At 44.1% G+C, this 26,313-nt stretch overlaps 1 protein-coding gene and 1 long non-coding RNA gene across 3 annotated transcripts; one reads left to right on the forward strand and one right to left on the reverse strand.

Moving 5' to 3' along the window:
* The first annotated feature begins 6,631 nt into the window (after window positions 1–6,631).
* On the forward strand, window positions 6,632–17,809 carry LOC120456883 (homeobox protein unc-4). Of its 2 annotated transcripts, none has more exons than XR_005616880.1 (4): window positions 6,632–7,769; window positions 14,510–14,688; window positions 15,427–15,570; window positions 16,197–16,332. XR_005616880.1 is itself a non-coding variant. In XM_039643980.2 (4 exons), exons 1-4 carry the CDS (start codon window positions 7,034–7,036, stop codon window positions 17,026–17,028), a joined length of 1,887 nt encoding a protein of 628 aa, XP_039499914.1. In that variant the 5' UTR covers window positions 6,637–7,033; the 3' UTR covers window positions 17,029–17,809. The 2 variants fall into 2 exon arrangements, 1 of the variants encoding a protein (XP_039499914.1); XM_039643980.2 differs by having other exon boundaries at window positions 6,637–7,769; window positions 15,431–15,570; window positions 16,197–17,809.
* Window positions 17,810–24,117: 6,308 nt separating this feature from the next.
* On the reverse strand, window positions 24,118–24,879 carry LOC120456477. Its single transcript, XR_005616833.1, has 2 exons — window positions 24,735–24,879; window positions 24,118–24,654 (listed from the first exon to the last, which is right to left on the reverse strand). It is a non-coding gene; the product is annotated as an uncharacterized LOC120456477 (long non-coding RNA).
* Between the last annotated feature and the right edge of the window lie 1,434 nt (window positions 24,880–26,313).

Below are 26,313 nucleotides of genomic sequence, written 5' to 3' on the forward strand. Positions count from 1 at the left end.
TTCCACAGCAAAATGTATCTAACAGATTGCGCTAATTACGCTACATAAAATCAATGATGCCGATCCCTGTGCCAACTCCGGTCCACTCTGGTCCACTCTGGTCCACTTTGGTCCACTCCAATGCCATTTATCCATTCCCAGTGCAATTGCAAACCGCACAACTTGGCCTCATCGACCGCAAATCGGTCAACTGAATCAGAAACTGCCCCTTCCCGCCCACGCCCCTGTTCATTGATAGGGCAAATAGACCTGGGAGGGAAAATGGGCGAGGGAAATGCCGACGAGCAGACGGAAAATAAAAGGAAAAAAAAAAGGAAAGCGGGGAAAACTGAAGCCACAGCCAAGGCTGAGGAAATAGGAATCAAATCAAGCGACAAATAAATGTAACAAAATGCGACAACAGTCAGGGGCGTGGGCGCTGGTGGGCGGTGGTGGAAGTGGGCGTGGGCATGGGGGTTGGAAGGACGAAAGGACGAAAGGACATCGCAAGGAGGCGGCCACCACAAAAGGCGACCTCAAAACGGCTGCCTAAAAACTCAATTACATAACAATCTGTTCACATTTTTTCACACACCATCAACTTTAAATGAGCTAGAGGCTGCGGGGCAAGGGGCATGGGGCAAGTTCGGGGTGCGGGGGAAAGGCGGGGTGCGGTTTAAGAGGGAGAACTGGCCTTGGTGGGCGTGGCAGTATGCCCAAGCAATGCCAAAACGGTGGGCGGTGGGCCAAAAGGCACTCGAAATGAAATTACGAGCACACACGACCAACAAGAACGGCACTGCAAAAAACTATTTGCACTAAATTAACAATATATACATTTAAATAAAATTTTAGGATGTGCTTTAAACTATACTTTTGTTGTGGTAGCATAACTATTTTGTATAAATATATGGTTGGTCTCTGATATATATGGTTCTAATAATATTCATTAAAATATATTAATCACAATTTGCCTTATAAATAAATCCAGATTTAAAGTATTGAAAGAATATATGTTAATATGTTAAAATCCACAATAAAAAATATAATTTTTATATATAATAATTCTTGGCTGACAGAAAAAGCGTTTTTCTTAATCAAAAACCTTTTTAAAGTGCACAGAAACAGAAAGAGCGGCAGAAAAGTCGAGGGTTGAAGGAGCCAGTCTGGTCAGGACGAAGGACGAAGGACCTGCGAAGGGGGAGGCCAAATTCAACGGGGGACACAAATTACAATGTAATTTATTTGCCGCCAAGCCAATAGAGGGGTAGCAGGAAGCGGGGGGGAGGGGGAGAGGGGGTTTGTGGCACAGGCGCTGGAGAGAAAATCAATCGCGACAGCCAAAGGAGCAAGGACCAGGCCAAGGATTCCAGCAGCAGCAACTGGGCAAGGACAATGTATTAGGCTGTGCGGGGTTGACAGCCAGGACATCCAGGACATTCAGGACATCCAGGACATGCAGGACACTCAGGACAGCCAGCGGAGGGCTGCGAAACGAGCATCAAACTAGCCAATGAATGTCAATTGTTGTTGCCGCTGATGGCGTTGATGTCCTTGTTGTCCTCGATGTCCTCGTTGTCTGTGCCAAATCACACAGCGTCTCGCCCCAGAAATAATACCCTGGAAATCGCTGGTGCAAATGGAGGATAGAGCGTGTTGGACTGTGACTAAATGCAGCCTTTTTTGAGTGTTAAAAATTATATGTTTGCATAGCTGTTAGTTGTAGAGCAAGGAAACTAAACTAAAATATTGGAACTCAATGACTATTCACTTCCATCATACGCTGTATCTACTGTGAGTTGGTAATACGTTTAAGCACCCAATAAACTGATTGTGTATTTTCTAATTGTACAGGGTAATCCCACTTCCGTACACTGCTGCGCACAAAAGGTCTTCAGTTTTTGTGTTTGTCATTTGTCAAGATTGCTGTGTGAATATCTATGCATATTCGAGTGTGTGTGTCTGTGTGTGTGTGTTGGCCAATTCATTGTAATTTTATGAGCCTAATGACGAATCCACACACCCTGTGTGTGTGTGTGTGTGAGTGTGGTGTGTGCTTCTGTGTGTGGGAGGGTCTGCAGATTGGCTTCGATCCGTGATGGAATCGCCGAGAAAACTGCCGGCATGCGAATGCGCTTTTTCATTATGTCAGCGCCGAATGTCGAAATGGATTTTCGAACATGTCTGCTAACGATGTTGCCTCACCCCCACCCCCCCTTAAAGACCACGCCCCCCCCTCCGCACGTTTAGTTTACTTGCAATTATTCATAATTCGTGGGCTCATAAAAATAAATGGCCTGCTTAGCGTAATTGCCATCGTTTTGTGTGACTTGACTTTTGCCAGCCGAAAACAGAAGACGCTGAGGAGGGAGGTTTCCTGGTTTCCTGGTTTTCTGGTTTTCTGGTTCCTGCTTCATGGTCGCAGTTTTCCAAAGGGGGTTGTCCTGTTCTTTGTTTTGATTTTCTCTTTTTTATTGTTTTCGCCTGCAGGAAAAGTGGGCGTGTCGGTTGCAAATTAGCGACACATGTGCGCCCTGATCCTGATTTCTGACTCCTGTTTTCTAACTCCTGTTTTCTGACTCCTGTTTTCTGACTCCTGTTTTCCGCTGCATCTGTTGATCGCTCGTTGAATGAGGCTGAGTGGGCGTGGCACTAGCCATTTTTGATGGCCACAATATGATGTGCGGCTGACACGCTGTGGTTATGCTCTATCTGTTCCAATGACGGCCAATTAACACGCTCGTTAATTGGACCAACTCAAATCGAACTCACAACTGTCACAATTCTGACTTTCCGACTTTCACACTGACTGCATTTATTTTTGGGGTGGCCCAATGGAATTCCATCAAAGTTTGGCTCAATGAAATGGATTTTATGGCTGTAATATATGAAATGGGTAGCAACAAAGTGGATTTTCAATTCACGTGTTTTTCACGTAATTGTATCATTCAAGTAAGGTTTTTTTAGATAGAAAATTAACTATTTTTAGAATGCCAATTTAGTGCTTTTATATATTATTTAATTATAATTCATGAATTATCCTATTCATTATGGAAAATCAATTGCTTACTTGCCTTTTCAAATATAAGATTGTATAAAAAGGAGTTATACTTTTACTGTTTTAACCTTTTCTTCAGCTAAATAAAGCAGTTACTACAAATTTGTTGCATATTTTACATTCCCCTTACTTAGATAAAGTTCAGGAATAGAATTCGTAGTAAATTTAGCTTCCAAAAGAGTTGCAAAGTACGCAACATCCCACGCCAATTGGGTATCCGCACTTATCATTACTTACTTCCAAATGACATGGAGCAGTTCTTCAATTTCCTGCCTGTCATTCCCTTGCTTTTCATATCCGTCCATATCGCCATGCCGCCCCATTGCCCCTCCCCCCTCGCCACACCATCGCATTTTCCACCCACGCCACTGCAGCCATTTGACAGACAAATCAAAGAGACATTTTGAGCGGAAAATTCCCCACAAAGCATCTCACATTCCACATCCAATCCGAGTTGCTCGCTGCCACTTGGCCAATTTCCCTGCCTCGCCGGCGAATTTCCCAGTATTCGATTTCCCTGCTTTACTGACTTTCGGTTGGCTTTCATTTCGAGTTTGGCTATTCAAAGTCTATTTGTTTATGAGTTTCCTAAATTATTTTGTTATATTTAAGCCTTTATATTTGTGCCTAAAATAGTGGGAATAAATTGTATTTTGATTTAACAATATTTATTAATTCTTTCGGGGCTTTTGTACAGAAGTTTAAACATAGCTTAATTTTCTTAGTAGAAGTAGAGTTAAATAGTAATGTATAAATCACAGAAATATATTATAGGGGTAATGAAATATTTTTTACTGTATTATGTAAAGCATATACAAATTTATACTACAATTCTGCAAATTCTAAATAATAAAAATCTAAAATTTCTGGTTTTAAAATAAACTATAGGAAAATATACAAAATCTGATCTCTTAACTAATCTCTGATCGAATTTTAAGAAAATTTTAGAAACATATAGATAAATAGATAATGAGGGATCTCTTAACTAATTTCTGATCGAATTTTAAGAAAATTTTAGAAACATATAGATAAATAGATAATGAGTGATCTCTTAACTAATCTCTGATCGAATTTTAAGAAAATTTTAGAAACATATAGATAATCTGATCTCTTAACTGATCCAATCAGAATCAGTACCATTTCTTTTTAATCAATATCTTTTGGGGTTTTTCCCCCCAAAGTCAAAGTAACATACAATCTGCATACCACAACCATTAATTCATTTTTGAGTCTTGGCAGTTTCCACTTCGATTTTCATCACATTCACTCGAATAAATTCTGATTAGCTAAACCTTGAGAAGAGCATAAAAAATATACCCCAATTCCCCTACGTTTCCCACTCATTATTCGCTCATCATTTCTCTACATTTTCATTTCTTGCTGGAGGAAAAGAAAACTTTTTCGTGGAAACTGGGAGCGGAAAACTTTTTGCTGGCACAAAAAATAATTAAAATTCATTCGTTTGATTTGCGTGAGCCGTGGGGTTGGGAGGGGAAAGGGGGAGTTTGGGGGGTTTGGCCCAAGGACATGGGCGCCGTTGGGGCGAACTTTTGCAACAAACTGTAGCAGAATTAATTAAGTTTCGGTACGCATGGAAATTTTATTAACACACTGATAGCACAAAGGACACTGGGCTAAGGGGGTGGAAGGAGGGGAAGGGGCGGGAGGGGAGGATTGTGGCGTAGGGATTTCCTTTTTTGGGTGCTTTTTTTTTTGGGGGGCGGTGTGCTTTTCGTTCGCTTTTGGCCACTGCCGCTGTAAGTCATTAATAAAGCGAACACCAACCGACAGCGTCAACGTTGCACATGTGACAGGCGGAGGGGGGAGGGCGGAGGGGCGGATGTTAGCAGCAGCGCAAAAGCAAAGGGATACACGGCGACAAAATGCGGGTCAGAAGACAGCTTGCAGTACAGAAGTGCATTGATACACGACTTTCAAAGGTGTAATGGTCTATGAAATACAAAAAGTTTTGAAAAATAGGTTTACAAACAAGTGCCAAGTAAAGCACTAATATTTTTCTCAGTGCAGTAAGATAGATGAACTATTTGGTATCGAAATTGGTTCAATAATTTGACCATTTTTAGCGAGAAATCAATCAGAATCATTTCGACAGTTGATTCAACTTAAAAATTCTCTATAAATTTTCTATTTTTCTTGCAGTGCACGAGTAGGGAAGCGAGAGGCGAGCAATTAAGTAACCTGCCAACAAAATATCTGACAGATGAGGGGGTGGAAATGGGGGGCTAGGGGGGGAGGGGAAAATCGGGTACTTTTCGTGGGGTCTTTACCGTACAATGTCATTGATTGCCAGGCCAGAGTTTGTGCCATAAGAAAAAAAACGGCGTCGGGGTGTTAAGGTTGGCAAATGGGTTAAGTGGCACTGCTCCTCGACTGGCGCTCGATAAAATGAAAATGAAAATGAATGATTCATGCGCAGCACAGCAGCCGCCCCAAAAAAGTGGGCAGATGCCATTCAGAATGGAAAACTGGGAGCGAGGCGTTTATGTCAACAAATTATTACAGAATCTGCCAACAAATCAAATTCCTTAAAAAATTAAACAAACAAACTAATACGCTGTTAGTAAGTATAACAACATATTCAATAATATAAAACCAAACACTTTTCTTTGTGTAAAAGCACTGCAAAACAAACAATAACAATACCGATTTTCATTGCACATAAAAATCCAAGAAGAATGTGGTTTCAAGGCGAATTTCCCCAGATTTTCCACAGATATAAATTGATTGTGCAAACCGCCAACAAAGTGCTAACAAATCGGCCAGAAAACGCCTTGCAATCGCTTTCGGGCTAAGCAGCCGCTTCTCCCTTTTGGCTAATTAATTGTTAACGAATTTTCATTTTCTATTTGTCGCAAGGAAAATTGCCATTTATGGTATGGTTATGGCGAAGCTTTCAGCTTTCAGCTGGCAGCGCAGCGGCAGAGCGGCAGAGCGGCGACAGCAACGCTGCCGGCAGCGGCAGCATAATAATTTCATGTCTCGGCAAATTGAAAAAATGCCGCATAACTCCGCCCTGGAAAAGTGCGCTCGCACACAGTTGAAGAAAATTGAAAACACTTCAAGTCGTTTTTGGCAATGGCGACGCAGCGCCTTTGTCGCGACAGCGACGTCGACTGCGCAGCCGGAATTCCCACTATTATTCCAGACGGCCAATGGAAGTGCTATGCGGCGTGTGCATACGGTTGTCTCGCTCGCGCGGCAAAATGGCCACTCAGGGAGAGAGAGTGGCAGTGAGCGGGCAGTGCGGGCAGAGCGGGATGGCTGATCGAAATTGAAACGGCACATATAAAAATTAAGTGGTTGTTGCTGCGGCTGATGAATTTCCCTCTCGCTCGCACACTCTCGCACTGAAACATGGCAACAATCTACCCGCTCTTGCGCTCTCTCTCTCTCTCTCTCTCTCTCTTTCCCTTTCTCGCTCTCCCACTCTCGCTCACGCTCCTACCCCCCGCGCATGGGTATGTGGCTCTCGCTCGCACAACGACGACGACGTCGCTTTTCTGGGTTTCCTCGCTGGACGCATCGATTGCTGCGCTCAGTTCAAATTGAATTTTCATTGCGAGCGCGTCTGCCGCTCCTGCACGCTCGCCCTCTCGCTCACACACACTCGCCCACTGGCCGCCCCACTCGCTCTCTGCCGAGAAAAAAGCTGATAAACGGTGGACAAAAGCAAAGCAAACGTAACGAAACGAAACCAAACCGACACCGAACTTTTGCCCAAGTGCAGTTTTATTTAATCAGTGTGCAAAGACGCGTTGTTTGGTTAACGCCGGCCGACGGCTCAGCGAAACACATAAATTTATACAAATAATAACCACAACACCACACTTACACAAATATTTTTTTTTTGCAAGTCCTACGCGTGTGAATAACTAGAATACCTAGCCCCTTCCTTCACAGCAAAATCAAAGCCCCTTTTCAACGGAATTGTGCATAAAAATAGACCTATTTTCATGGCCTAAACCAGGGACCATAATGGTTTTGGAGACCTCCGAGGGCGATACCAAAAAGTTCCTGACCAACAACAATAACTCGAGTGCCAGTCGAAATAACAACAACCACAACAGCAACAGTAGCAACTATAACAACAACAACAGTAATCATCACAGTCCCAAGGAAATTGAGGAGGAGACTGGCCGAAGTAGCAGCACCAGCACCAGCAGCAGCAGCATCCCCATCCCCATCCCCATACCCACCAACGCCCACCGGACCACCACCGGTCAGCATCTGCTGGGTGGCTCCCCATCGAGCGGCAGCTCCACATCCGTTTCCGGTTGCGGCATGCCCTCCGAGGGCCTCCATCCGACGGCCGCCCTCCAATTGTATGCCGCCGCCGCCCAACTGGCGCCCAACGGCGTCCGCGTACCGCCCTGGGGTCCCTTCCTGCAGTTCGGCGTGCCGGGCGTCTTTGGTCCCAATGGACCATTTCTCGGGCGGCCACGTTTCGATGCCGCCTCCGCCGGCGGACATCCGAATTCCGCTGCTGCTGCCGCCGCCGCCACGCAAATGGCCGCCGTTAATGCCAGCAATGCGTTCGCCAATCTAACGGGACTGAGCGCGGCGGCGCTGCGTAACGTGAGTGCCGCCCAAACGACGGCGGTGGCGGCCGTCGCCAGTACAGTGGCCACCATACAGCACCGACTGATGATCGGCAATCGACAGAGTTTGCCGCCGGCGGGTCCGCCCAGCGAAGGATCCAACGAGGATGGCGGTAAGTCAAAGGCATAGATTGAATTACAGTAAGACCTGCGATTTTGGGAGCACAGTAGCTCCTGCCTAAGTAAAGCTTTCTAGATGTTTCGTCTTAGGGAGTTGGTATTTCTTAAATGTGAGAGTTTGTCTTGTTGAAAATGCTGTAGAACTTGCTCAGCTTGAACTTCCTTCATCCAGGATGTACTACTTTATGTGCCACTTTATGCACCACTTTATGTACTACTTTATGTATCACTTTAGGTACCACTTTAGGTACCACATTAGGTACCACTTTATGTACCACTTTATGTACCACTTTATGTACCACATTATGTACCACTTTATGTACCACTTTATGTACCACTTTATGTAAGTTAATGGGTGTCCATTTTAAAGAAGTTGACTGGGGGATTTACTCGACAGAATTCTCGATTCTTTTGTTTGATTAGTTTCAAGAATAAGGTTGCACCCCAAAAACACAATTGTATAAAAGAATGTTGTATGCTGGTTTTTATTTTTGAGCAGATGAGAAAAAAGCCTACTTCATATTTCCAATAGGACTGTAGCCGTTTGAAAAGACACATTTTTCTACGAACAACCAAACGTTTAAAGAGTGCATCTTTCCTAATAACAAGTAATATCTGTCTTTATAAAAGGTTAAGCTTCTTAAATATAGTCTATAGTCACAATAGACACCCAAACTCAATGAACCAATCAAGCAGTCCAAACAAAGCCAGCTTTATATGGGTGAAACCTACTACTCCAACTCCTAGTTTCAAAAGCTAAATGGAAAAGCTAGGTAATAAACAATCTTCTTCGCTATCATTTCATTCGGATGATGCACAAGTGACTCAGTGAGCGATCACTCACTGATAATCAATTAAGTTATACCGTTTACTTGCTGACGGATGCGAAAGCTAATCGGCGACACGTGTGTGTGGTAACCTGGAATTCGCGTCACAAGTCGCATACCTCAGTCTTTCCCATGAAATCAATTTCCAACGCCGACTTTCGCCGGGTGTATAGCTATATTCAAAGGCGAGATTGGAGAATTGGGGGATTAGGGGATCGGGGGATTGGGGGATTGGGGGATTGGGAATCCGAGATCGACAAATCAACTATCAAGTCGCAGGGAACACGCGCCTCCGCATCGCGAGTGGAGGTCAGCGCCGGCAGATCGATTTGGCGATCCATTTGGTCAGATCGAATTTCAATCGATTACCATGTGAATAGACGCCATAGACGCCATAGCTCCAAAGCTCCACTCATCCTGCTTGTTATCGCTGCACGGACAATATGCTAATTCATTCAATTAGCCCTGCTAAACGCTTTCCGATTGTCAGCCAGTCGGCCAGTCAGTCATTCAGTCATTCACTTATTCACTTATTCAGTTATTCAGTTATTCACGCTGTTTTTTGCCCCAATCGATGAGCATACAGAATGTATATCAGGCGGGCCAGTTGTGCTTGACTTTTGCTACCTGCGAAACACATTTATTGATTTAGCTAATCAGCGATCGATTATTATGTAAAGTGCGATTGATTTCGTTGATTCGATTTAGCATACAAAGTAGCATGCCAACTGCCGGCGATTGGCCGCCTGCTGTGCTCCCCCGGAAAAGGTCGTAGGCTCCAAATTGGGCACACACATCCACATCCACATCCATGGAGCATGGCAGTCCATAAACAATACCCAAACTGACCCATGTCATGCTAAAACTGAGGCAACACACGAAAGGCAACGTGTGAATAGTATAACTTTGATTTCGCTTTTAATTGGCCAAGATCCCTTGCCACTTTTGGGATTAAGTTTCCAAGAATGCAAACAAAAGTGGAACGAAAATTGTAAATCCAGCGATATTGTATTTTTATAAATAAATTCGAATTGTAATTTGTAATTGTAAATGGAAAACTGCAAACAAGTTATATTTCAGTTTTCAATAATACTTATTTTATAACTTAATTAATGTAACTTATTTCGCATCTAATATTATTTTGTGGCCTAGCACTTACGAGCTTAAAAAACCTTTTGTTTAAAAAAGAGCCAATTAAGATCTCCAGCACGGGAACAGCTTGAGTGGCAGAGCTCATTGGGTAATCAAACAATTGTCTAACCTATTCCGTAATCGTTACAATTCCGGGAAACTCTTGTTAGCCAACAAAAAGATATCTCTTTTTTCCCATTGATGATGCATTAAGTTCGTCTTGTTTGCGGTGAGCGCGACTTATAAGCATACTTTCTTTCAATTCGTTTCGCCGCACTGACAATTGGTGGGGCCGCAATCACTGGACCCCAAATTGATGGGACGCCATTTGCTCTGATCGCCCAGTTGGCCATTAAGTGGCGACTCGGAACTCGGAGCTGGCAAACCGGACTGGTCACTGGTCAGCACTGGTCAGTTACCAAGTACCATTTACCAGTTACCAGTTGCCAGTTGGTTGTTGCCAGAGCGAAGCAGAGATCGTGGCTCATTGACCAATTAGCATTAACAAATGATGGCTAGTTGGTGTAATTATGGCCATAATGCATATATCCAAAGGCGGGGCGTTAGCAGGGGGCGTGTTCGCCCGCTTGTTGTAATTAACTGCACTTGGCTGCGTTTACTTGTGGGTTTATTTGTGGGTTTGGGTTTGGGTTTGGGCCCCCAAGTTCTTATGTCCCCAGATCGGGAACTTAATTAATTGGCAGCCAACGCAGAGGCACTTCCTCCTTGAAAAGTAATTATTAATTTGATTTGATTCAATTTGATTAGGCTGGCGATTGTGCAGATTGTGGATACGTTTGGCAGAGTGGGAGTTTTCCCTCGTTTATTTTTTCTGAGCTTGTGGCAGAGGCAGGGTTGCCATCGCACTCGTTGCTCATTAATCATTTTGCGGCAGAGAGTTGACATGCAACCAAATGTCTGCGATTTCAATGGGTATATAGGTATACGATTATATGTATGTATGTATTTATATGGGTGTGGGTGATGGAGGTGGCAAAGGTGGTGGAACGTCATCATCATCATCATCGTCATCGTCATCGTCGTCGTGACGTTTACTTGCCGTTGCTCATTTCACGCCGGAAATGAAGAAACTGTCATAAGGCGATCGGAATCATTTATCATGCGATTTTCAGTTCACCATCACACCGTGCGGCCATTTTGTTTTCTCCTTGTCTTGTTTTCTGGTCCTAATGAATTCCGTATAGCCAAAAACCGAAAGGCACACACACACATACATAATTGTAGAGCACTTCCGTTCCGCCTCTTCAAAACGGAAGTTGGCACATTGATGGAACGGCGGAATGATGGCATGAAGGTTCCATTCCGCCGGAGCAACTGACTAACTGACTGACTGACTGAATGATAAATCGTTTTGCACTCGGACTCCTCAGATTTGGTCGCATTTTCAGTTTTCAGTTTTCTTATCAAGAATGAATATACCCGTTGGCTTTTTAAGTATTTCCGCCTTTTAATGGGTTTTCTTTTTCCAGTGCAAGTCTCCATTTTCGTGTGAGTGGAAATGAGCTGATTTTCTCAATGATGATTGCCGAAGAACCTTTTTCATTTTGTTGTAGGATTCACAACTATGAGTTTTTGAAGTATCAGCAATGGAGACGCAAGTGAATTTTCAATAAATTATACTTCCTCAAGGTGATTACAACCTTTGGGATTGTTGTGTGTACTTCAATTAATTGTGATAACATGCAAAGTTGTTCACAATTTAATGTTGTTAATGGCTGGTACGCCTTGTGATTGCACAATTTTGAACATTTTTAATTTGCGATAATTATGGGTTCGCTTCGGATACTCAATACGTACAAAAGTGCTGTCATTAGATTTTCGGGAATGCAATAAACAACACACACCCCTTCTGAATGCCCCACCCGTGCGCCTCTGCCATACACCCCTTTTAAGAACCCCCCCTCCCCTCCGTTAACTGTTAGTGTTCACTCCTTCACCTTTTCGCCTTCTACTCTCTCTCCTTTCCTTTCCTTTCCTTTCCTCTCCTTTCTTCCTTCCTTTCCTGTCTTACCTTTTTTTATATTTTCGCTTTAATTTTTATGACTTAAGTGGCTCACCCGCGAGTATCGGGGGGTAGAATGGAAAGGGGGGAGGCGAAGGACGAAGGGTTAGGTTATGTGGTGATTGGTGTGGTGTGTGTGTGTGTGTGTGTGTGTGCGTCTGGGTAACTGTTATATTGCCTGGCTGACGCGAGCTGTAAACGAAAATAGCATGCCACGGAATGTGACTGGGGCATGCAACAACATACACACATACTTCCTTAGATGCCCTTACCCAGGGTATTCGAGTTTCGACCAAATGTGTGCCACTCACTGAGGAAAATGTCTTCAAAATGTTTATAAAATATCCTTAAGTTCAATAGCTGCAATGGAACTTAACGTTTTATAGTCGTTTATTAAAAGAAATAGAGATCGCTACATTTTTTGTAATTGTGAATTGTTTATAATCAATTGTGGAATCTTAAAATACAGTGCTTAACTGCATATCGTACCTCAGATTTGTTACCTATTAAGTTAATATTTCATTTTCCGTTTCGTTTCCATTCCGTTCCGTTTTCTGTGCTCATCGTTTTGGACATTTTGGGTGAAGTGATTCCATGCGACGTTGCCAAATTGCAGTCTGCTAGCTCTTAGCTGTTAGCTGTTGGCTGCACATTGTTGAATTGCATACTGCATATGGCTCATTGCAAACTGCACACTCGGGGCGTGCAATAATCATAATAAATTTCAATTATCGTTTGCATTTGCTCCCACACTCGCTGCACTCGATCTCGTTTCGCTGCTGCCACTCGCCACTCACAAATCGCAAAAGAGTCAAAAACATGAATTATGTTCCAGTCGTCGGGCACTCCAAATGAATGCTCCCCCCTCCCCCCAACTCCGCAATCTTTGATAGAATAGAAACCGCCCTCGCACCCCTCCACCCCCTTTTTTTGAGCCGCCCCTGGTAACTTGGCCTGTTATTATTAAGTCATTTGAATGCACTTTGTGCAGGCCGTCTCGCTCGCACCGCAACACCTTATGCAGTCGGTGTTTTTGTTGGTGTTTGTCGCTTTTGGCTTTAATGTCTCCATTATTGTTGTGTATTTGGCCGTGTTTTGTTATTGAGTTATTAACCTCTCGCTTTGCCACACCGACACCGAATCGCTGGAAACAAACGAGTTTCCGTCTTTACTTTCCCTCTTTCCCTTCCTTCCCTCTCTACCCCGCTGGCGTGAAAGAGACGGGTAGTGGGGCGCGTTACAGTGCGGCACGCATAATTAGGTACACTTAACAGCAGAATGCAAGCCATTCATTAGGGGCGTCCTCTTGTTATTGCGCTTTAATGTCGGGTGTGCGTATGCAGTAGGTAGACTACCCCCCCTCCCTCTACCATTGTGGCAAGGGGGTGGGAGGGGGTGGTGTCCGGAGTATAGAGCACAGAGTCTAAAAACCGAAATTAATGCGATTACAAAGTCAGCTGAGTGGCGGCGCTTTGAGTGGTCGCCTCACATCAGCCGACGGCACTGAGCTAAGCCACTAAATGGCCCATTGTACATACATACATATGTATGTACATATGTATGCCAGGCATTCCATTCATTGGCCTGGAAAGTGGAAAGTGAGTCGAGTGAATAATTGCAGTAGTCGCAACTGCAGTGTTGTATTTAGCGGCCATCGATGCCCGTGTATCGATTATTTCGATTGGCATGTGCGGATTGAATGGATGATTCAATGAGTGCAGTTCGGAGCTATTAAACATAGGTAGTTAGGATATATAATGTTGGTATAATTAACTCTGATTGATGGCACAAATAATATCCCTTGCTATCACAAATTAGCTAAGTTAAGTTTACTCAAAAGAGCTCACATTTCATGTTTCTGTCTTACTGTCCTGCGCTGTGCTGCCCCTCAGTATTTGGTGGCCATCATCTAATGGCCAAACAACACCTTGGGTCCCTAAACCTTTCCCATTTCTCAAAACTCTGCTCCATGTTCCTCCTCTGGCCAGATTCAAGTTAATTTGATAAATGGCACGGCCTTTTGCATGCATTCGCTGTTTGTGTGAATGTGTGTGTAAATGTGTGTGCCTGCCACGCCCCCTTTCGGGGCATATAATCTAAATATAGGAAACTATAGATAGGATCGCATGGAACGGACACATAATGGAGCATCAGGAGCATCAGAAGCAGGCAAACGTAATTAAATTGTTTCGTTTTTATTGTGGGCCGGCGGCTGGGAATTGAAATTGGGAAAATGTTCAGATGGAAGGGGGATGGTGAGGGGGAGGGGGAGCTATGAGTTATACCATATAGCATATAGCATATACCATATAAAGGGGGAGGTGGTGGGCCACTCGCTTGTGGCCCCTTTGGCGGTGTAATTGAAATATATGATTATGAATATTTATGCATTCCGTGTGTGCCTCTGTGCGGCGGCTAATTTAAATAATTTTCCAACACTTAATTATAGGGTTTTTAGTGTCGGTTACAAAGTGTTTTGCGCCCAATGTTTCCTATGTGTTTTCCATTTTCCATTTTTGGGTCATTTTTCGGCTGTCCCATGTGTGCGTAGTTTTGGTGGTTAGTTTTTTTGGTTTTTTTGGTTTCTTTGGTTATTCGGTTATTCGGTTTTGGCAGCACCCTAATTAGTTTTAATAAGCCAACACCCACAACCACCCATTCGAGCGGCGGGCGTATATTAATGACTATATTCTCGTGTTTTCGAATCCCCATTTTCATTTAGATTTCCCCATTCTCCGTTTGTTTTCCCTAGGTTTTCCCGGCGACGGCGACGACGACAGCAGCGCGGCCAAGCGACGCAGGTCGCGCACCAACTTCAACTCCTGGCAACTGGAGGAGCTGGAGAGGGCCTTCTCCGCCAGCCACTATCCGGACATCTTCATGCGCGAGGCGCTGGCCATGCGGCTGGACTTGAAAGAGTCGCGAGTTGCGGTGAGTTTAGTTCCGATCGATAAGTATGGCCATAGCTGCAACCTATCATCCATCCATGAAGGAAACTCCTGAAGGGAGCTCCTTGAGAGAACCTCCTCGAAGGAACATTCTTAAAGGAACCTCCTCGAAAGAACCTCCTTAAGTGAACTTTCTTAAAGGAATTTTCTTAAAGAAACCTCCTTGAAGGAACCTCCTCGAAAGAACCTCCTTAAAGGAACTTTCTTAAAAAAACTTTCTTAAAGAAACCTGCTTGAAGGAACCTTTAAATGAACCTCCTCGAAGGAACCTCCTTGAAGGAACCTCCTTGAAGGAACCTCCTTGAAGGAACCTCCTGAAGGAACCCTCTTTGAAGGAACCTCCTTGAAGGAACCTTCTCGAAGGAACTTTCTTAAAGTAACCTCCTTTCCTGAACCTCCTTTCCCGAACCTCCTTTCCCGAACCTCCTTTCCTGAACCTCCTTTCCTGAACCTCCTTTCCTGGACCTCCTTTCCTGAACCTCCTTTCCTGAACCTCCTTTCCTGAACCTCCTTTCCTGAACCTCCTTTCCCGAACCTCCTTTCCCGAACCTCCTTTCCTGAACCTTCTTTCCTGAACCTCCTTTCCTGAACCTCCTTTCCTGAACCTCCTTTCCTGAACCTCCTTTCCTGAACCTCCTTTCCCAAACCTCCTTTCCCGAACCACATACACACACATGTCCTTTGGCGAGCACCTTTGCTGAGATTATACGCTTTGTTCCAGATAGGTATGGTTCCAGAATCGACGTGCCAAGGTGCGTAAGCGCGAGCACACGAAGAAGGGACCCGGCCGCCCCGCCCACAACGCCCAGCCGCAGACCTGCAGCGGCGAGCCCATTCCGCCCAACGAGCTCAAGGCCAAGGAGCGGTAAGTAAGCCCCAAAAAAAGGGGAACTGATTTAAACTATTTAACAAATAAATGGCATAATAAGCATGCCATTTAACAGCTATATTCCAAGTGCCCAACTGCCCATCGAATGTCCATTCGGATCACCTTCCAAATATTTAAATTCAATCATTTGCGAAATTGCACCTGTCATAAACAATGCGATTTCTTGAAGTGAACAGCTTTCAAACGCGTTTTAATTTGCATTTCCAATTAAGTCGTTATTTTATTACTGTTATTTGCTGAGCATTTGCTAAGTGATATTTTAACTGATAGCCATTGTTTTAAGTGTTAGCCATTGTCAGATTTAATTTCAATTTCAAAGTATTATATAATTATGAATTAAGGTATTAAGCCATTGTCAGGGTTTAGTTTCAATTTCAAAGTATTATTTAATTATTAACTAAAGTGTTAATTTGTATCATTGCTAAGCAATACCAATTTTAAGACATACGCAGTGTTATACTTAGGATTTGAATAGCTTGGCGTTGAAATGGAAGGCATACACCACTTTCCTCTGGTTCTTCTTGACCAGAAGTATATATTATACAAAATCAATTACTAAACCGCATCTTCCCCGTCTCCCCCTCTCTTGTTACCACTTGCAGAGCCCGGCGCCGAAAGAAACTGGCCAAGGCCATCGACCGGCAGGCGCGCAAGCTGCAGGCCAAGGGCATCACCGTGGACCTGGAGGCCCTCAAGGCCGAGTACATATCACAGCACAAGGCGAACGGCACCTTCTCCGACTCGGATCTGGAGGACGATGGCATCCAGATCGACGTGGTGGGCGGCACGGACAGCGACGACGAGGGCGACAGCGACGCCGTCAGTCCAGTGCGTCTCGGTGGCGGCGGCGGAGGAGGAGGAGGTGGTGGCAGTGGCTCGGGAGGCGGCGGTGGTGGTGGTGGTGGCGCCTCCTCATCGCTGCACTGCGGCAACCTGGATGGCGATGGCGATAGTTCGCGGGCGGGCAGCTTCATTGGCGGCGGCGGCAGTTTGGGCAGCCCCAGTTCGGTGGCTCCACCGTCGATGCTCTCGAATGGAGCGCTGCAGTTCGGCAAGCTGGAGCCGATGGATGGCAATGAGTCCGAGGAGCGGGACAGGGATTCGCGCGACTCGCCCAAGCCGCTGCTCTTCCCCGCCAAGGCCTTCCACCAACTGAACCTGCAGAGCAGCCAACAGCATCACGCACTGGTCGTGGCTCAGGGTCAGGGCTCGGGATCTGGACACGGCCACGGCCACGGGCATGGTCATGGGCATGGGCACCAGCACCAGCACAACCAGCACCAGCATCCGCATCAGCACCATCTTCACCATGGCAGTGCATCCGCCTCGGCGGCGGCGGCGGCAGTTGCGAATCTGGTGCACCAGACATCGCCGATCAGCATGCGGCGCAGCAATCCCTTCAGCATCGAGTCCTTGCTGTTCAACAACACGTGAGGCAACCACGCGAGGATCCCGATCCGGCCGCATCCCCTCGAGAACTCCTGGATTTCCGCGTTCCTAGTATATGTTGCTCAACTTGTTTCCACTTCTCGCACTCTAAGTTTCACCATTTGTACGTATCTTCGGTTCAGAGCTTGAATATATGCCCTAAGTGATTTATTTATTCCAATGTAATGTGTAGTGTATTATTTCGTCGTTTATATTTTGTATTTTTTTGATCGTACACCTTGTTCCCTGAGAGAGACTAAATTAGTGTTGTAAATGAATTTATTATTTGTACCGCGTATATATACATACTATAAATAACCATTTTTTTTTTGGAGTGGCTGATGCCCAAAGCAATGCTTGAAACATGAATAATATAATTATGTAATAGAAGTCTATTGACTAAGGACATTTTTTTTCCAAGTGTGCATGCGATTGTGTGTGTGTGTATGCGTGTGTGTGTGCGTGTGTGTGTGGGAGAGCGCGTGTGTAAAAATGTAATTTAATTTAGCAAAACAAACGAAACACAAAGAATTGAAATAATAAAAAATCCACGAGTTAAGTAAGCGAATATTTTTTTTTTTTTTTTGTGTCGATAAAAGCAGGCTAGAATATTACAAATATGAGAGAACCCACACAATATTACGTATAGACATGCAAAGAACGGCGAAATGGCTGCTAAAAAATTATATTGTATCTAAAAAAAACTGATTGTCAAACAAGAATAAAATGCGAATCTGTAAAGAGAGAAAAACCACATAAACAACAAATTACGATTATTATTTCCCCCCTCCCCCCCTTTTCATTTCGAGTCGAGCTTAACCACAATAAATAACACAAAAATAGGACAAAAAAAAAAAAAGAAACAAAAAACGAGAAAAAAAAAAAAAACTGCGCAAGCCCCAAAAAGGCTCCCTCTGAAAATTACCCAATTCCCAATGAAATGGAATTCAATAAATGGCAATTTAAATGGCATCAAAAATACACTTAAATCTGGCGTTTGCAGAGTGTTTTGGATTGTGGAATGGCGTGCAAATGGCTGGGAAGGATCTCCTAATGGCACGCACATCATCTTTATACGGCGCATTAATCTTATGGACCTCCAGCATCTCGGAATATATCAATGGAATGGGCTTCTGGTCAAGTGCCGCAGTTCCAAAAGCACGAAAAATCAAGGGAAATTCTGTTGTTAATATGCCATTTTGCCGACGGGCTTGCAACTTATTCATGTCTCTGGTTTTTCACTCTAAAGATACAAAGATAGAAGATACGTTTCAAGTATCTTAACCTTTGCAAATGGCCAATTCTCGTCATGGAAATGGGGATAGGAAGAGTTGCAATGCAGTTTTTGAGTTCCAAATCTTTATTTTCACAGTTGTTTCATCAATTTTTAATGGATTCAATCATTAATAGAATTATTAAATTTTTAATGACAGAAATTGCAATGAAATGGATTTGTCATAAAACTATGGCTATTTTCCTTATCTAAGCATTAAAATTATTTAATTAACTACAAACCGACCGAGTGGCTATATTTCATTTCGAATTGGAACAAGTTTTCGAGTTGAGCCCATTAATCAGGCTGCAACTCAGGCCGCAAATCGGTCCGTTTGTCCATATAACCGATTTGCGGTTGCGCAGAGGCGTCGGCTTTATTTTCTTCGTTATTATTATTATTTTCTTTTTTTCTTTTCTTTTTTTGCTGAAAGCGAGAAGAAGCGAGCCCCCGTGGAGCTGCAAGTGGAGAGTGTGGCATGCAGCAGGGGCAAGCGGCAAAGCGGCAAACCTGTCCTGCAGTCGCGAAGGCCGGCAAAGTGTCAATTGAATTTGCATTCGTTCAGCGGTCAGTGTTCAGTGGTCAGCGGTCAGCTTGCGAACGGTACCACCGCCGATTAACCGTTGCGACTTCCTCCCAGCGGGGGCGGCGGCGGTAAAGGGGGCGGGGCAGCGGTACCTGGAGCGGTCGCTTTCATGGGAATTTAAGCGCTGGTTGTGCAGTTCATTTCATGCCAATTTTATTGCTTATTAATTTTTCACTGTTTGCGCTTTCGCCCCACTCTCCCCATCTGTAAAAATCCCCTTTTTAAAAATCTCCCCTCCGCCGCTGTGTTTTTTTTTTGTTTTTTTGTATTTTTGTGGCATGCTGTTAATGGCTTCACCTGGTTGTTATTGTTGCCTGTTGATGTGATTATTACGTTTATGGATTTTAATTATTGTGCATGATTTGGAAGATTTTCCACATCTTCATCTGGATTTTTTGGACTCTTACGGACTCGTGCCCCCGTGGAGCGTTTATAACTTCGTTGGCATTTCTTTCTTTTTCACTTTATTTTACTGCGGCTCAATTACTTTTCGATGCAAATCAAATTGGCCGCTCTTAGCCATTCTTCACACGTTTCTCATTGGGTTTATTTGTGCGTCTGTCTGTTTGTCTTTATGTCTGTTTGTCTATATATATATATGTAACCAAATAGTGAGTCGATCCATTCCCAGCTCCTTAAACCTGACCATCGATTGTGAATAGTGAATAGCCATCTCGGCCTTTTGCTTCGGCTCGCGCTTTGTTGTAAATGAGTTTTTTATTGAGCTGAAAATATTTTTGTTAAGCTTATTGTTCGCTCACTGATTGTTTATTGGAGGCCAATCGATGTTTGGGACATGGGTTCGGCATTTCAGGCTGCGATGTGCGCTACAAGCAATCTTAAGATAATATAATATCTAGGTATTTCCAAGGTTAAGATTGCAAGCAAAGTTTGTAAGTCTTGCAATGGGAATGTAACCTAATAGAGCATTTAATTACTTTGTTAAGAGCATATAAAATATTAGCTTAACTATATTCAAGTCCTGTTTCAGTATGATTAGCCATGCTGTTGGCAAAAACGGAAATGCCCGCACTGAAATAGAGGTCCATGGTGCTGGCAATGATGATGATGATGATCACCCTACGTTATAGCGCTTAATCGAAATCAATAAAGTTATTAAAGCGACGCTTTTAAGTTTTCTGTAACAGATTCTTAAGCCAACAACAAGGGGTGCCAAACAAAGGTGCCCACAATGGGGATTAGTGCTCCATCGTAAAGCGGGCAAACAGCAAACAGCAAACTGGCACCTGGAACTCTGGAACTCTGGGACTCTGGGTCTCTGGGATTCCAATGCCAAACTGATCCGATCCGGGTGAAGCAGTGGTGCGGATCCCAGAGATGATTGTCATAATTATGGGCATTTTGGTGTTTGCCGCTCTCTCGACTTATCGACTGGGAGTTGCTTCCATTTCAATTTCGCAGCGGGGGCTTTCAGATGAGATGGAGATGGAGATGGAGATGAAGGCGAATGGATGGAACGCTAATCAAAGTGTTTATCGTGGCCCGATCGTTTGTATTATGATTTTTGATGCCTTAATTTATTCACACTCTCTGTGTGTAAACGTGCAACATGAGTAGTCGACTTGGTGTTGGTATTGGTGTTAATCTTTGCGCCTTGTGCCCCGTTCGTTTTCTATTTGCCTTTCGAACGCTTTTCAATTTTCACAGCGGGCATTCTGAAGGGATCAACTACCAAACTACCAAAACTACCAAAACTACTACAACTACCAATATCCAGACTTCAGACTTCAGACTCTAGACTACAGACTCTCAGCCATCCAAACAATGTTTGTAATTTATTTCATTGTGCGATGATTAGCAGCATTTCTCGTCTCGGCCTTTCAGCTCGCTGCTCCACTTTCTTTGTTTTGATGCCCTGTTAAGATCTCCTCGATTTCAGAGATCGAGATTGAGATGAAGATTGAGATGAGGATGGAGAGTTGGGAGCATCGCGGCCTTATTAGTTCATAGTTATGGTTATTGGCATAGTTTATGACCCCCAGTTTGTGCTCATCCGCTCCATTGTCAGTAGTAGTAGTGGTATTTGGTAGTAGGTAGTAGCTGCTGGGCCACAAATTGAAAAAGGGAAAATCTGGGCATATTGTTATAATTGAGTTTCGGCTTTTCTACCCATCTACCTTCTACTTTAGTGTGTGTTTTTTGCTGCCACGCCCTGGAGAGTAGCTATCTGCCAGTTTATTACGGGGGTTGGCTCAACACGGGGCGCTGACACCAAATATCATAATAATGAACTCCGCAGAGTTCCAGCGCCTGGACTTGGACCTGAACCTGAAACTGAACCTGGACCAAACGACGACCCAAGCAAAGCGGGTGTGAGTGACTTTTAATTTACTTCAAATCCGTACTCAACTGCATGACTCCCGTGGGTGCACGGGGATGGTGGTGATGGAGGGAGAGGGGGGGGTGATAGAAGTCGGGAACAAACACCAGCACACCACCACTCGTTTACTTCGTCCTTGCGTCCTTGCGTCCTTGTGCGTCCCGTTGCGGCAAGTGGCACGTCCTCCACGGAGCACTCACCTCGACCCCGGACAGCAGGTCCTGTCCGCTGGGTTATGACTTTGGTATCTGGTGAGCAACCACCGAGGAAGCGCCGTGCAACACTGGCCAACAAGGCACACCTTTTGCCTTGGCACAGAGAAGCTTCACCAAATATTACAGCAAACTTTAGTTATAGTGTATTTATTTTGTATATTTTAGTAAATCAAACTAAAGGCTTAATAAAGTGTTTGAAATCCTTTAGCGATCTAATCTAAATTTGAACCGCAATCATGTTGTCCAGTGCAGCCAGCAAGTGAAGTCAAAACTTTTCATATTTTGCCACCCTCGCAAGTGTTTGCCTCCCTTTCCCACTAACGCCTGTCGCATCTAGCCATCTCTGTTTGCCGGCGCACATCATTAATTTGTTATACGGAGATTATCTATTTTTATTGTTATTAATGGCAAACAATTTATTAAGCCAGCCAGCCGCCGCAGACGAGGACGAGGACGAGTCGCAGGACAAGGCGAAGGACTCACACATGCCAGTAGGTGGAAAACAGGGAAAATAGGGAAAAGGACCTCATAACCAGGACCTGCAGTAACTGCTTGGAAGCAGGGAAACAGGGATGCGAGGGGGGGGAATCATGTAAATCAAGGAAGTTTCACTAAACTACGTGCGGGTGTTGCCGCAGATGGATTGCTCATTATGGCCTGGCCCAAACCAGATGGATATGTATGCATGTACATCAGTAAGTTGGTGGTTGTAATGCGAGGGGTGGCAAAGGGGGAACGTGGAAGGGGGGGTGGCGGTAAATGGATCGGCAGCTGTGTAAGGTGTTGACGTCCTGCACTTTGCATTTATTACTGTTATTGTTATTGCCCCGTGTTGAAATACACAGGAAGAACGTGGAAGTTGAAGGACATAAATGGATACTTAATAGCTGGAGATAGAGAAACACATAACAGTCAAGAGTCATTTCAAAGCCCATTTATTTCCGATTATTATTTTTGGATTTAAAATTAAAATGTGGTAGTGATAAATGATGAAAGAAACTACAACCTAATTCAAGTCGTTTTCTAAATTTAATTACTATGCCATATACATTTCTATAAGCTTCACTTGCAGTACAGTAAAATAAAGTGTAGTTTTCTTTCTGTGCACTCGATGTGTAAGGTGGGATAGAGTCAGCTCCTTGAGGTCCTGGCCTCCTTGGTCAAAGGCTCATTAGTATGCCCAGCGTCCGCAAAACTGTTTATTAGGGTCATTAGCGAGGCCTCAACACGCCTCCCTTTTTGGTCCTCCTACCCGGATCCACTTTCTCCTCCTCCTTACCTCTCACTACTCCCCCGCTTGCTGGGCTTTTGCTGCAACCAACTAAATGGAATCGTCTCAATTGCAATTCCATTTGATGCTGTAAATTCGAAAATCGCAAATCAAAAACCAACAGCGCATGCAGTCAATATTAAATAAGCATAGCACAATAAATTCGATTCCAATAAATCCAATTAGTCATGGGCAAATTGTTATTGAAGGCAGCGCCTTGTCAGTAGAAACTCAAAGACTCGCAAACTCGGAAACTCTCAAGACCCCCTGATACCCCTCATAATTCATGTGCTGCCCGGCCTGATAAGCCAGTTGATAAGCACTCGAACGGCAGCCTGATAAGCAAACAAGAAACTATTTAAAAAAAAAAGGGAAAGATGAATATAAAATAAAGCCAAATAAATTTGAGGGGTTGACAGAGACGAACAATTCTCGTTACTTGTTTCTGCGCCCCTTTTTTCCCGGGGGACACAACTTTTGTGCCCGCCGCGCAATTGAAATGCATCGAATTCAAATGAAATGAAATGTTTGTGAGTTGAGTCTGTGGATCTGTGGATCTGTGGAGTTGGAGCTGGGGGATCTTCTGGGGTCTTTCTCCGATTTCCGTGATGTCAGAGGCCCGTTTAGACAAATGAGATAATTGGGTGCACGGATTTATGTGGCATGCAAGCGCTCCGCTTTCCTCTCCTCGTTTTTTGTGTGATTTATTTAATAAGCAGTTGGGGTCGACTGCTGCCACATACATCCATATGTACATCCAAATGTACATATATATACATATTCATGTGCTCTGATAAAGCACCCACATCGCACATGTCCAGATCGGTTGCCATATTCCAACTCCGACTCCAACTCCGACTTCGAATCCGATTCCGATTCTGATTCCCATTTCCATATGTCCAGGCTGTAAAAATTTATTGGCCATCAGTCACAATTGCCAATGCGCTCGGCAATGGCTGCGAATTGTGGCAATAAGTTGCACACGCGCTCCGATAAGCCCCGCCCCCACCGCCCACTGCCCATTTCCCACTGTCCATCGCTACGGTCCACTGCTCCTCGAGATTTTCCTTGAGCAGGATTTGCACACTCTATGCCGCACTTCACAGCTTTTGGCCAATGCGGCGTATGAGCAATATTGCTTCTTACCCGCAAATTAAACACTAATATGTTCATACTTTTCTTATATAAAAAATATATATTATCTTAAATATATCTTATATATTATATTAAATATATCTTATATATTATATTAAATATATCTTATATATTATATTAAATATATCTTATATATTATATTAAATATATCTTATATATTATATTAAATATTATTAATATTTATGCACACATGCATTTATGTTTAGAAAGGTTGTGAGTTCTTCTGCCCCAATCACTTGGTTGTTGCCGCAGTTATAGTATGAAAATATATATTTTTATTGTTTCATTCTTTGAATCATAGATCCTATCAGGATCTATCATCTAGTTATGGCATATAACACCATTTTTGGTTTATAGTTATAGAAGAGCAGCAACAAATTGGCTTGAAAAACGTGCAAAGTAGATTCAGCCTTCTTCTTGCTTCTTTTGCCTGCCAGCTTCAAATGTCCATCATTTTTTGTCCCGGTATTTCGGTGATTGGGGATTGGGGTTGCAGGATGGGGGTTGCAGGATGGGGGTTTTGGGGAAAGCACATGGGTGGCTGAGCAGCTCTTTTGGAGGGGTGCCATTCTGTGTGCCGGGCAGTGAAATAATGGCGCCCAATAATATTAATACGTTCGCTCGTTATCAAATTGCGTTTGCATGCAAAATGGACGGATTGCTGTTCCGTCCCTGGTGCATACAGTATAGTACATATGTATGTACATATATACGTTCAGTCCCCCGATATCATATTATGTACGGGGATTCCAGCTCCTCCTCCTGCTGCTCCTTGTGCTCCTCCTTGTGCTCCTTTTGCCGGACATGAAATGGACATGAAACGAGCGGCATATTTAAGAGCCGTACGTGATTTGTGGCAGCCACCAGTTTACCAGTTTTGCTGGTCTTCTTGCCGGAGTTTCCTTCTCTCTTGCCGCCGCAATAAAAACGGCCTAAACAATAAAGCGGGGCGGGGGGCGGAGAGGGGGCTGGAAAACTGGGAAAACGTGAGCGGAAATTCGGAACGGAATGGAGGAGGTGACAACATGGCAATGCAAATAAAACGGTGTCGACGCAAAACTTTATTTAATTTGAATGCTAAAAATATAAAATAAATTTTCCACATTTGACTTTTACACCAACAATTTGGTCGTAAACCTTCGCCACCCACAATGTCAGTGGATCTGGAGAACCTCGACCCGTAACCCTCAACCCGTAACCCTCAACCCGTAATCCATAGCCGTATCCGTAGCCGTATCAGTATCCGTATCCGTAACCGTAACCATTCCGAAATGGCAAACTGCGAGCGTAACCGAAAACCGTACGCAAAGTTACGATAATCGTTTATTGAAATGCAAATTTTTTGCTGATTTTGCCGCTTTTAGAAGTCAATTTGAGTTTGAGTTGGCTTTTTTGTTTCGTCATTTGTTTTGTGGGTGGGGGTGAGTTCAGTTTGTTTTTTGTTTTTTTTTTAACACTTGTATTATGATTGTCTGAGTCCCGAACCGAGAGACCCCGCAATAAAATCGCACAGCCATTTGGCAAGTGTAAATTTGCATATTAAGGAGCAAAGTCAACCCTGGCACCCAGGGGTGCCATATGCTGAGTTGTCACCTGCTATTTGTATAATTGGACGGTTAGTTTGGGTTAACCCAACCCCCCCCCCCCCCCTCACGCCAGCTAACATTTTCCTCACTTCCCCTCACTTTTCCTTACTTTCCCTCACTTTTCCTGCCCAAATCGATCCATCAGAAATCAAAACGCAAAATCTCATTAATTTGACAGCGGAAAGGACTCGCATTTCGAACTCTATACATCGCTCCTTGGCTCTGGGAAACGTAAATATTTCCGCAAGGATACAAAAAGATGCTGGCGATAAGGTCCTTTGAGCGGGGGGGTGGGAGGTGTGGAACTGATGCAACTGTCAAATTGTCAGGGACTCGCAGTTCTCAAACACCAGATACTCTGATTTCCGAATTCTGATTCGAAGGGGTGGCTGCGGTTTTTGACTATTTACAAAACTGCAAGATACGGCTGATAAGATAAATAATTGGAACATGAAGCTGGTTCGAGCCCTTCCCTCCCCCTCACACCTCCCTCCCCCCCTGGAATTAGACACACACACACCACACACAGTGGAAAGTGTGACATGAAGGGGTGTGTGTGTGTGTATCTGCTCTCATTCTGTTTAATCACGGCAAATAATTAAATGTCCATTTCACAGGCGCAACGTCAATGTCGCCGCTGCCCCCTCACCCCTCTCCACTCCCCTGATCGTACGATATATGTGGGATATAGAAGGGCCGAATCTGGATTCGAAATCTGAACCCGACCCCTCGACCTCGATGGCGATGGCGATGCGACACGTGTGCGACAAGCGGCATTTGTATTAAGACTTAATTTAAGTGCTTATCACCCAAAACAAATCAAAGCACCCCGCCAACACCCCTTCTCCCCCTTGGTTCGCTATGC

This window comes from Drosophila santomea, chromosome X (genome assembly GCF_016746245.2).
Source record: "Drosophila santomea strain STO CAGO 1482 chromosome X, Prin_Dsan_1.1, whole genome shotgun sequence".
Classification (NCBI taxonomy): domain Eukaryota; kingdom Metazoa; phylum Arthropoda; class Insecta; order Diptera; family Drosophilidae; genus Drosophila; species Drosophila santomea.

What these genes read in the sequence shown, in the direction of transcription:
- LOC120456883 (XM_039643980.2), top strand. Translation starts at nt 7,034, where the DNA reads ATGGTTTTGGAGACCTCCGAGGGCGATACCAAAAAGTTCCTGACCAAC. An exon ending in TGAAAGAGTCGCGAGTTGCG is followed by an intron (nt 14,689 to 15,430) that starts GTGAGTTTAGTT and finishes TGTTCCAGATAG; the next exon opens with GTATGGTTCCAGAATCGACG. An exon ending in GAGCTCAAGGCCAAGGAGCG is followed by an intron (nt 15,571 to 16,196) that starts GTAAGTAAGCCC and finishes TACCACTTGCAG; the next exon opens with AGCCCGGCGCCGAAAGAAAC.